General features: G+C 36.3%; 1 protein-coding gene across 2 annotated transcripts in view; it reads right to left on the bottom strand.

Annotated features, from left to right (window-relative positions):
- Nucleotides 1-11765, bottom strand: part of BNC2 (basonuclin 2) — a 333331-nt gene extending 321566 nt beyond the window's left edge. For both annotated transcript variants that reach the window (XM_030470480.1, XM_030470479.1), the window contains exon 1: nucleotides 11655-11765. In XM_030470480.1, coding sequence (XP_030326340.1) covers nucleotides 11655-11657 — 3 coding nt within the window. In that variant the 5' untranslated portion in view covers nucleotides 11658-11765. The remainder of the gene's footprint in view (nucleotides 1-11654) is intronic.
- Between the last annotated feature and the right edge of the window lie 1012 nt (nucleotides 11766-12777).

The following is a 12777-nucleotide window of genomic DNA, read 5'->3' as shown; positions in this document are numbered from 1 at the left end:
GGTACTGACTGCTTTAAAGACAGAGAACCTGTTTCATCAGCTCATTTTAAATAAACTGCAAACGAAATTTGTTCATTCGGTCCTGAACTGCCACAAACATCCCATGTTTCTATTTGAGAAAGGCCCAACAATGCTATCTGGCTTTGGCCCATGATGCAACTTTGTAACACATTTTCTTGACATCCTGGGATGAAGTTAACTTAGTTATGGTAGTTAACTAAGAGATTTTTAAGTACCAAAGGCCAAATGAGTACAGTGCAAACCCTGTAAGAAAACACCCACTGCTTCCAATAAAACTATATAATGCCTCAAATGCACCCACTTGTACTGTGAAACTGAGTTAAACAGCACCTGTGCCTGTTCAAATGGGACTCAGCATTTCTGCATACCTATCTCCGTGACTGGCAACACTACAATTAGATGAATGGTAGTAAAAGAACTTATCTGCTAAACGACGTGACTTAAATCTAACTGACCTTCCATTAATCTTTATATAATTTATGAAATTTTCATGTATTTTTTTCCCACCATGGTACTGCATTTTGCCAACACCACATATTTTCGCATTATTCTGTGAATAACCTCAGTTATAAACAAGACTTATTTTCCCAAGACTATCCTACTAGGAACAGCAGTTTCCTAAAATCTTCACAGTCCTGAAGCTTTTCCACAGAAAATACAGAGGTACTTTCTATAACATAACTAACTAAGCCTGCACATTGTGAAAACATTCCCATGATAATATAATCACAATATACTTCAACGTACATTATAACAGCAATAGAACTCAAGATAAATGGATCGAAGATCCTCTTTTGCAAGCCAATGAAATGCCAGACCATTTTTGGTCATTCTTCTTTCATAAGGTATGACAAAAGGCGTAGTGTCATGCCTTTCATGCAATATTGTCATCATAAATGGAAGTCATCAAGAGATGACTTCAAGAAGATGAGATCGCTAATTTAGGAGAAAAAAATGCAGGGATTCTTCTATAAATCCAATCCTACACTGCTTTTCCAGGGAAAACACCTACAAGAGCTGACATGGCCATTTTTAGTTTCCAGAATTAGAGACATATCAGAGGCTTGGTTGTTAGGAGGTCTCATTATCATTAATGTAATATCTTTATAAGATACAAGTTCACAATACTGGCTTTGGTTTAAGTAATTCTTATGAGAATATACTGAAATCACAGAATAAAATAACAATATATTTCTCAAAAGAAACAAAGCAGATTGTATGATAATGTTGAGAAAGAGGCTTTATAATATACAGAACAGATAAGAAAGCTGAAGAACAACAAAGCTAAAATGAGAAATACAAAACTCCAAACTGAAAGCAGTATTTGCTAAATGTTCTCCTAAGATTAAAGAGAGGAACAATATTTGGCTTCCCTTCTAGCAGTGAACTAATTTTCAGATACCTTCTAGGATTGGTCTGTCTTACTTTTAGTCAAGACCCAGAACTACTCCAAAAGCCTTCCTGGCAGCAAAAATGCCTGTCCTGGAAAGCTTTTATACATACATACATATTTACATAAAAATATGCATTTATATGTACGCATGTATTGTGTGTGTACTATGTGGGTGTATGTAAATATGTCTATATTTATACATTAATACATTCACAAAGATACACTTATTGTCTATGTATATACCATAATTTATTGTATATATACATACATACACACAACACACACACAGAGAGAGGAAAGCTGTAGCAGAAATTCTGAAAGCTTTTTATTTCCACTACATCTGTACTTTATCTTACATTACATGCCACTGATACATTTTTTAAAGGCACATTAAATCAAAATCACTCTTTCAAAATGTAAAACAAAAGAAACATGCATAATTTTATTGTTATGAGGCTAAATTTGTGTTGCTTTGTTATAAACTTACCACCACAAGAGCAAAAACCATCCTGAAAACCAATTACATCTAAAACTGAAGTTTGAAGGTGAATAGTTGTATTACATACTTGAGGCTTAAATCCATAATGGTGACGACAAGAGCAGTTCTCTTGACTTCACCACTCAGCAAGTTTCTCTCTTGAAACTGTGCAGTCTAATGCGATTAGATTCTTCAAGGGCCTGGCAACAACTGCATGAGAAAAGTGATTTTTTTTTTTGACCCTCAGTATCTGACAGTGGGAAGACATTAACTGCCCATATGCTTCACAGCTTTATCTAACATGCTCACAAATCCTCTGTATAGACCAGTGACTTTCAAATACTGCAGAGAACTCACAGTACGCAAAACTCATCCCATCATACTGCCCACACCTGTGGACGGTATTCCACACACAAGCAATGTGAGAGACAGAGAAGGTATGCAGAGGAAAGAGGCAAGCATCCTGCCCTGCTGCTATGGTGACTAGATATAATAAGCCTTTTCAAGCTCCTTAACCATTATACCACCATCCTCACACACATCCTTCCCTGCCATTACCAGCATCACAGAGACTTTTTCCTCTCATTTTTAATCAAAAGACTACTATTAAAGTATTCATGAAAGCTATTAATCAGCAGGAGACGGTGAAGGGCTTCTTGCCACTTTTTGACCCCCAAAGCCAAACCATAAAGAACCAAGTAGCTTACTCCCATCCTTGCTGCCCTCATACTGCCAACAGCATTCCAATAAACAATAAAAAAGGATGCATGGCTGCATTCTCTCTGAGTGACCACTCAGCAACTGAAGAACTTCTTGTTTATGGAATTTGATATCATAAATCACTTAAATATACCATCTTATAAATAAGATTCACTGCTGACATGCAAGGTATTACAAGTTACATGTGGATAAGAGGAAATAGCAAAGACTGTAACTTCCATTTCAAAGGCAAAAGTCAAAAAAGCGGCACAGTTTAAGTAAAGAAGTAGGAACATTTAAAAAACACATAACTTACCTGCTACTGCTTCCTGCTCCTACTTAACTTTCTTGCTGTCTTACCATGTGAATTGTATCAGCTCAGACTTAAATTCCCTTAGAAGCCTTTAGTTACATAACGTACAATTTCAGACATTGCTTTTTAATATTTGCACTAAAGTGTTGACAAAACCTTATTGCCAGTTTTGTACTGATGAACATAAATTCCTCAACCTCTTCACATTGCTTATATAATAATCACTTAGCCAACTGGCTTGTAGTGCCATTTATTTTGAGCAGGTGTTTTGTATGGGACATCAGAAACCAAGTACCTTCAAAAGCCAACTCAAAATACAGTCAAAATACAGCTAAGTGAAATATAGTCACGGCCTAGCACAGAAGCAAGCTGTAAGTTTTCCCTATTACTTAAGTAATATTTGGTAATACTTGCTAATTTTTACTAATTCTTAGCATTTTCAGCAAACCAGCAAAATATTTTCCATGGTCCGCTCTAGGATTCTCATTCTGTAAATTTAAGTATTACCAGTAGGCCTTTACAAACATATAATTGGCATCTGATCAGTATAAAAGCACTGCCCAACTGTACTGTAGGCTGTATATTACTGTACAAAACTGTTCCAACATACAGACGCCTGAGGTATACACCCATTTGATTAGGAATATACCAGTAACTTCACACTACGGTGAATAACAAAACCTGTTTTTAATAAAACTGCCATACTGCCACAACAAAGCCAATGGATTTAGACCAGTAAGTCTACCAAAACAACTCCAGAAGTAATTACTTAGCAATACAAATGGATAAATATTAACAATAAATGGGAAAAAAGCGCTTTCAGGGAAGTACTTCTCTTGGATCAAAAATGGCACTAATCAGGACTTCCTAATTAATTTGCCTTAAATTTATTATACCTCAATTCAATTTCAAAGTAGTTTTAATGCAAAAACCACCAGGCTAGTTGCAGTAAAGAGAAGTGGTTCATCATGCTGAGCACATCTTTCTAAATGTCAAATGCTACATTTTGACAGGAAAATTTATTTGATTCCTAACTGGTCCTTTCATCTTTGATTTGGAAACCACGTAGTAAGTTTAGACTCATCAAAGCTAGTATCAGTCTAGTAATGAAAAGATGTTTTAAACTAAGGGCACTAGCGCATTTGTTCCAGCTCATGTTTGAAGATTTTCTTCCATTTAAATATGTGTAATTCAAATCACAAAATATAACAGCTTCTCTTTCAATTTGAGGGAAGTATCACCATTACAAATGTTGCCAATGTTCAAACAAGGAAAATAGATTATTTTTGTTGAATTTTTTCTCAAACACAATTTTCTTTACAGCACTTGTTTCTACAATCAGCTACTATTCTGCTCACCACTTTGGCTTCTGTGTTCTGAATTAAAGTAAAAGCTGCAGCTATGCTTCACTTCTTTCATATCAGAAATGCAGCGAAAAACTAATAAGCTCAGAATTCCTGTTACTAAATGACAACCACAGACATTTTGAAGAGTCAACCTAAACAGTGCATCTGAAACAATGAAGCTGGATGAATTTTCCTGTGGCCTATCACCTTTACAATCCTCTTAGCATGCCATATGCAAAGTGCAAAGGAGGTGACTAGATTTTGTTCAACAGTTTCACATAACTTTGACTCCACTCATTTCAATGGCTTTATTCCCACTTTCAGCTTTGCCATGAATGGGACCAACCTTAGATCCTTATGCTTTACATAGAACTAAGGGGAGTTATTAAATCATAATTTAACTATAAATCTGTAGGTATAACTTTGTTTTGACAAAAATATCCTTATGAAAGTCATATGAAGTTATGTATCATATTGTTACACTACTACTGATGAAAATGTAATGAAGACGCATGCTAAAAGGTCAACAAAGAGAGGTCGGGAATAAGCATATATTTTTTACCGTTGTAGAAACTGAGAGCTGAATTTTCAGTTGGATTTGGTTAACAGTGTAGGTAAGATGGGCTTCACAGGACCTTTAGAAGCAAAATGTATGTGAATATTGCACTGGACTAAATGGAAGCTGTGCCTCAGCAAAATGAGAAAGCAGTGTCCTAACTAACGATTTTGGCTCTTTGGGTGGCAAATGTAGAAGAAACCACTTAGGTGCACCTAGATATTCTCAACAAAATTTATGCTTCAGACAAGACTATGTCAATGCTTTTACAACACCAAGAGTGAATTTGAAACTTTGCTAACAGGATTATTTTTAAATTCATTGTAATTCATATTTCCAGACTTGTTTTCCCCCCAAGTAATTTGACAGATTTTCAGGGTTTGATACAAAAATGAGTAAACAGCCAGAATAGTCATATAGTGTATTATTGAGGTCTCCTTAAGTACACTTTATCCTGACAGATTAAAAAAAGGAAAAGCAGTACATTTCTTAGTCATAGAAAACATTTTTTCACCTTGTAAATGGCACTTACATGGAACTAACATGATTGACAAGTACCTCACAAGCAAGCCTTGGCAACACTTAATACAAGTCCATCTCTTCAGTGTTTTAAGAAAAATTCCTTCACAACTGTTTGTCTTTGCAGTAACTCCTACAAAGCTCATTAGTGCCAACCTTGGTTTATCCCCCATGTTGTGCATTTATCCCTGGGATGCATTATCAACATGTGGCACATGTCCCTGACATGCACAGAAGAGTTGCACCCCAGGATAGCAGCATGCATGACAATAGTGTTGACTCTTACTCCTTTATGGTTGCTGGGATGTAACCGAGAAATCTAATAACTGTGACAGTAGGCCTTTAGGTTTTTCCTTGTCTTTCCAGACAGTGAAGCTGCACAGACACTAATGAAAGGTTAAATGAATAGGAATAGCTGACAAGAGGTACAATAAAGAAGGGACTTGGTAATCCACAGACACTGAGCAGAGATCCTTGGCTCAAGCAGAGAAAGGACAGCACATCGTCGAGTCACAATATTTAAAACAGCTTGCTATACACAGAGGCTTTTGTGTCTGGGTACATGTCTGGCTTTGGGGAAAAAAAAAAAAAAGATACTGAAAAGAAATTTCAGCATGGGGCACTTTGGCAAATGTCAGGTCACAAAAAGGGAAAAATGTTATTTGTTTGCTATTACATCTTTGTATTCAACATTAAAAAGCACTGGCTAAAAGCACAAATCACAAGTTTCAAAATAATACATATTCGACAAATATGATAAAGTTGCAACACTGATTCAGTGTGATTCCAGCTGACAGCATGATGTGTGTTATACATACACTCAGCTTCATTTACAGCTGATAACAGTCTGTAATGCGCTTTCTTACCATCTAAAACTTTCCCCATAGCTGAAGAATTCTAACAGGCGTAGCTTCTTAAGTTTTATATGCAGCAGAACTGTAGACATAACCAATTGTAATACTCTGCAAAAACACAGCTGAACATCCAGACAGCACCAGACCATGGTGACTTCAAAACTTTATAGTGGTTAGCTTATGGCATTTTGATTTCTTTTGGCTTGTGACTTTTGAATCAGCATTATGGACATTCTGGTTTTCATAATTAAAAATAATTGCAATGGCCAGCCATGTTTTTAAAACTTCTCTAGCTTTTTACAGTATTCTACAAAAATTTAAGTACATAGTTAAACACTGTAACTCCTTGGGGAAAGAAAAAAAAATAAAAAACCGAAAGAAAAACAAAAAAAACCCCAACTCTCTAAAGTAACAAATCAGAAACAAATCTGATTGAAGTTACCTGATTTTGTGGGGGTTTTTTTACATAAAGTATTTAAACATAGGAGTACTGAAATAGATGCTGCAGATGAAAAGAATTCTCACAAAAACTTTGATTTACCTGGAGTAAAAAAAAAAAGTATTTGCATATGTATCTGGAGTATGAAATATACATATTTATAACATGTGGTGAGAGTACTACGGAAAGACTCTAGAACGAGAGAAGCTCTTTGAACAACCACATTAAATTACAGCAGAACTCCTGAGTGTACTAAGATTCTAATAATCAAGAAATAAAGGCTTTTACTAGCAAGGCACATAATGAGAGCTACTGAGCAAGAGATACAGGAGACAAATCTGATAGTTATCTCACTGGATCATATAATTTACTTAAATGGTAAATAATCTTGTCCAACGTAATACTTGTAAAAACTGCCATATAAATATTAAGCAGCAATTATGATCAATGCCTTTTTAGAACATGTATGTCAGAATTTAGGTGAGATGAAACTGACACAGAATACAAGGTTTAAACAGATGCTTTTTATTAAGCTATGTTAAATGCTACTCCTCTAAATTAAATACAAATTCCTGGCTAGATTAGGAAGTGATACACATTTCTAAAATGACAGATATAACCTATTTGTTTTGTATTTTCCTAACACATACTAAGAGTGATTATCAAATCAAATTAAATCAAAAGCCCTGTGCAAACCTGCAGACTGGAAGTCAGGACTCTTTCATTAAACAATATTCAATTAACAAAAGACTTCAGATTCTTGTGACAGTGTCCAACGTGCAGAAGGAAACATTGCCAGAAACTCCCATCTTTTGGGGGAAAAAAAAAATTTTGGTTTTGCATAAAATCCAATATTTTACCTGGAGTTGTTTTAATGTAATTACTTTGCTCTTGGTCATTTCTTTTTGCCTGAAATTGACAAGATCTGTAGTCAGCCCAAATCCCACTGCCATTCACGTATATATGTCAGGTAGACTAAAGCCTCTTCAAAGTCTAAGTTGCAGATCTTTGGCTCAGAAAAAAGTTAGCTATCAGCCTTCCCTTTTTCAGAACATTCTTCCCCTTTTTCTTACCTATGGCATATCTAATAAAATAAAGAAGCTCACTCTAGCTCTTCAGAGGAGCTTAACTGACCGATGATCCTTTACAGTTCCTTCCCATTTTTAAATGCAATACTGCGAGAGAGCTAGAGCAGTATTTCCCTTACATAATAAGTGTTCTTGTTTTCATTAAGTATTGTTTTCAGTTCTGTAGCTTGAAAGGACGTGGATAGTATGTGAGAACATCTGCTACGAAATACAGAACATTAAATGCTACTTGTTGTGCAGCATACTAAAGACCCTCTTAATAAACACCAACTTACATTTACTAAATTCTAGTTTGAAATCTTACATTGTTTGGCAGCCTAGCCATGTATGTATTTGAACACACACACGCACCCTCCGTTCAACTTTTCAATTACTAAGAGTAAAATAATATAAAAAAGAATGATAGATAATACCATAGCCCCATTTTAGAACCAAGGTTTTCAGTACAGAACGTTTTAGTTCAAAGCCAACTTGTTTGTATATACGGTTTTTTCCAGCGAACCAGTAATGCCAGTGGTAATTTGCTGACTGTATTTTCACCTACCATAATATTTACACATATTTACACATATCATTTGTAATGGCTTTTATTGTTTAATCTCCACTGCATTTCAGTATTGGATACTATGGAATTACAGTTATTTAGCAGGCTATAAATAACATATTTGGCATGTGCAATGGATATTTAAAATGTCTTACGACAACTGTAAAAGCCTCATTACAGACGAGCAAATCATTTCTAACAAGCAAGTTCAACTGACAAATACCAAAGCAAACCTGCAGTCTATGCTGCAACCATGTTTATTTAAACAATACACATTTAATGCTGTGTGCAATGGACCATCCATATAGACTATAAAGAAGAAAGTTAACTTCCAAAGTAATACAGCTATGAAGTTTTCTAAAATAAAACTTAAAAAAAAAAAAAAAAATCTGAGTAACAACAGAAAGAATAGCTTACTTTCCCCTCCCCCTCTTATGAGCTAGTGTCCAATTTCTTCTTTTCTGAACAGCTGTATTATCCAACTTAAGTTGCTCTGCTAATTTCAGTCCCACAAGGACTAACTTGGAAGGCAAAAAAGTACTAGAAAAGATCAATTTGCTGGGAAAGATCAAATGAGAAAACTGTGGGGACAGCACCAGGTCAGAGTGTGAAGAACTAAGCAGACCTGTTCTTCATTAACTTAAGCTCTCTTGGGAGGTCACACACTACCTGTCCATGGGCTTATTGAACCACCTAACCCGCATCTCTGTACCATTCTTCTGGGCCCAAGTGAATCATATCCTGATGCTGACAAGTTAGCAGGGGACTGCGGCTGCAACATGAAAGTACTTTTCTTTCTTGTCTAAATCAGGCAGATTTTTGAAAAGATGACACAGCACTGACTCGTGACATGGCAAGATGAAATGAGAGGTCTGGGCTGGTCTTCGAGCTGTGCAGATAAAAGTAATCAAATGACACTCCTGGAATGCAAATTGGCATTCTTGACTGCAGCAATTGCACAACCATGAAACATCTCTGACAGCAAGCAAGATTAGGACAAAATGTTATGTAAAGCACTGAACTCAAAAACTCACCAGAAAATTCAAACTGTAACACTTACATTTTAATATAGCAAGAGTCATCTCTGCTTCTGCCTGTTCCTTTACTTTAACATAATCACACACCCATCTTTCACAAATACCTCGATAATAAACGTGCAATGTGATTAAAGGCACAGATCTGCTCATTTTTCCCCCTAAAATACCACAGTGTTGTATTTTTACAAAATAATAATAATACCAAGGCAGTGTTTTTCTGTTATGTGTGTAAGATGTGTGCTTAAGGAACACCTTCACAATCTAAAATCTTAAAAGGAGTTTCAAGATTTGCCCATAAGAAATTAGTTTTTAAATTACATTTAGATTTTTTCTGCATCTGGATCAGGTAAAGATGAATAATTGGAAATATTTAGTGAATAAATTTTAAAATTCATGTGCCTTAGAAATTCAAAGCAAAACATACACAGAGCTAGATGGTTCATTAATACTGGGCATCTTAAAATGAAACTGCAGTGTATCACACAGCTCATATGCCCATTAAATTTCAGATTAAAAATTCCTGCAATTTTTGAGGGCAAGGAAAGTGCCACATGCTTTTACAGGAACTTGGTATTCTTGTGCAGATCTGCTGATCAGGCTTATTAAATATTACTGTTTGGAAAGAACTCAGTAATTAAACTGTGAACATTGACAAAAATGCTACCCCATTTTAAAATTCATCTACAGAAATGGGTTATAATACAGAAGGGAAATGTAAGATAATGAAAAATAAAAGCCCACTCCACTAAAAAATATTTCAACAACTCCAATGCACAGCTAACATACAGGTTAAGAAAAAAAATACGTAATATCCTGCTTTGATTTCTTACTTAAAAATAGCTTCAAACCATTTTAACTGTCGGCCAGACACACATACAAAAAGACACTCGTTGCCTCTTTAATCCTGGGTACACCAGATTATTACATGATGTCTTTGGTGCATCAATTTTACAACAGCTTAACTCTAGGGTAAATGGGAACCATCATAAATCGCATGCTGCTTTCAAAACCACTTTAATTTCTGTCTGTGTTACTGTAACCACAGTCCTGGGCACATGCTGCTTCCCCCCCCCCTTTTTTTTTTATTGTTGCCTGCATTTGACAGTTGCATCTACTACACTCCAATTGTGGCTTTGATCACTGAAACAAGACATGGCATGTTAGGGAGAGAAGGGGAAAATACAAACCCTCCATCTCAAGCTCTCCCTTCATTCACACAGACATACACTCTATCTATAGTTTGAGTGCTGTGTATATATACATATACATATATGTATATACATATACGTATATACATATATATATACACACGTGTGCATACATGTGAACGTATGTATATTCAAGGCACACACAACAGATACATAACATCCCTGGAGTGAGGTGACAAAAGCTGACTGAAAGCAAGGCAGTAGTCAAAGAGCGATTGAAAATACACTTCACTGAATGCGGGCTGATCACTGTTCACCACTAACTGAGGTCAATCCACTTGTTAATACGAACAGTTATCATTACACATGTTTAACCTATCCTCACATCACAACCCAGGCAAACAATCAGCCAAATGAGGTCCTCAGTCATGTTAATTTTTAATTTTTAAATTAAGAGGTCGTGAAACTCCCAACCCTCCTATGCAAAACCCCTGCTATAAAGGACACATAAGTTTGCACAGCACATGAAATAAGCAGAAAAAACTTGCCCGAAGTTGCTTTTTTGGGCTTCCCCCCTCCCTCTCAGTTAGGGCATCAGCATAACTCTGCAAATTCTGCCAACAACCACTGATTGGAGAGGTGCAAACTGCAAGCGCATGCACAACAAAAAGAGTTAGATGGAAGGTGGATTTACACTTCTATCTCCCTGCCGCAGGCGTTGTTTCACACGCACACAGCTCCTTACTCCGCTCTCAACGGTTACCTTTACACTGCGTGGAAACCTTATTCATTTCCGAGCACAAGGTGGTGTCCAAAAAAGATCAGACCACCGTATGTCCTATTCAACCCCACTCCATCTTCACTCTCCCTCCCTACATACGCACAGGGGTTTGTTTTGGGGTTTTTACCCTAGCCCCTCATCTTTAATGGAGGGAAGGAGGCGGTAAAAAGCATATGGACATCCCATCTCAATCCCCCAAACTCACTTAAAACTTTAGCACAGCCCCTTAGCCATTTTTTCCCCCCAATGCACGCAGCACAGGGCTGGTTTATTTATTTATCATCCTACGTCTTCTCTTTCCCCGGCTGCTTGTTTATTTGAAGGCTGAAGCACACCGGATAGCGAGCAGGGCTGCTTGTGTTACTGCGCAATTTATTAACCAAATCAAACCAAAGTAAAGGCTAGAATGAAAACGAAAGGCTGCTGGAAACTTCTTACCATCTCTGCATGCTGGTTGTCAAGTGCACCCCCTGTCTCTCGATCTCCTCTCAGCGGTAGTGCCTGCACCCTTCCTTCTGCCTCTGGGCTCTCAGCGCCTCTCGCTCTCTTTCCCCCTCTCTCCTTGTCTACTACCACCCCCCGCAACCCCCCCTCCCCTTCAGGTGATTTGAGCTAAAAAAAATAGATTTTAAAAGCAAAAATACTCCCCCACACTCCCGCACTTCCCCCCCCCCCCCAAAAAAAAAGCAGCAGCAGCTAGAGCCTCTCTATCCCCCCGCCCTCTCTCACTCTTCCAAAACTTCAAACCCCAAAGTTCAGCCCGAGCAGAAGAGAAAGGAAAGAAAGAAAGAAAGAAAGAAAGAAAGAAAGAAAGAAAGAAAGAAAGAAAGAAAGAAAGAAAGAAAGAAAGAAAAAGAAAGAAAGAAAGAAAGAAAGAAAGAAAGAAAGAAAGAAAGAAAGAAAGAAAGAAAGAAAAGACAGAGAGAAAAAGAAAGAGAGAAAGAAAGAGAGAAAGAAAAGAAGAAAGAAAAAAGAAGAGAGAAAGAAAGAAGAAAGAAAAAAGAAAGAAAGAGAAAGAGAGAGAAAGAGAAAGAAAGAAAAAGAAAGAAAGAGAGAAAGAAAGAAAGAAAGAAAAAGAAAGAAAGAAAGAAAGAAGAAAGAAAGAAAGAAAGAAAGAAAGAAAGAAAGAAAGAAAGAAAGAAAGAAAGAAAGAAAGAAAGAAAGAAAGAAAGAAAGAAAGAAAGAAAGAAAGGAAAGAAAGGAAGAAAGAAAGAAGGAAAGAAGGAAAGAAGGAAAGAAGGAAGGAAGAAAGGAAGAAAGGAAGAAAGGAAGAAAGGAAAGAAAGAAAGAAAGAAAGAAAGAAAGAAAGAAAGAAAGAAAGAAAGAAAGAAAGAAAGAAAGAAAGAAAGAAAGAAAGAAAGAAAGAAAGAAAGAAAGAAAGAAAGAAAGAAAGAAAGAGAAAGAAGAAAGAAAGAAAGAAAGAAAGAAAGAAAGAAAGAAAGAAAGAGAAAGAAGAAAGAAAGAAAGAAAGAAAGAAAGAAAGAAAGAAAGAAAGAAAGAAAGAAAGAAAGAAAGAAAGAAAGAAAGAAAGAAAGAAAGAAAGAAAGAAAGAAAGAAAGAA

This window comes from Strigops habroptila, chromosome Z (genome assembly GCF_004027225.2).
Source record: "Strigops habroptila isolate Jane chromosome Z, bStrHab1.2.pri, whole genome shotgun sequence".
Lineage (NCBI taxonomy): Eukaryota > Metazoa > Chordata > Aves > Psittaciformes > Psittacidae > Strigops > Strigops habroptila.
The sequence above is the reverse complement of the archived record's forward strand: the minus strand, read 5'-3'. Positions and strand labels throughout refer to the sequence as shown.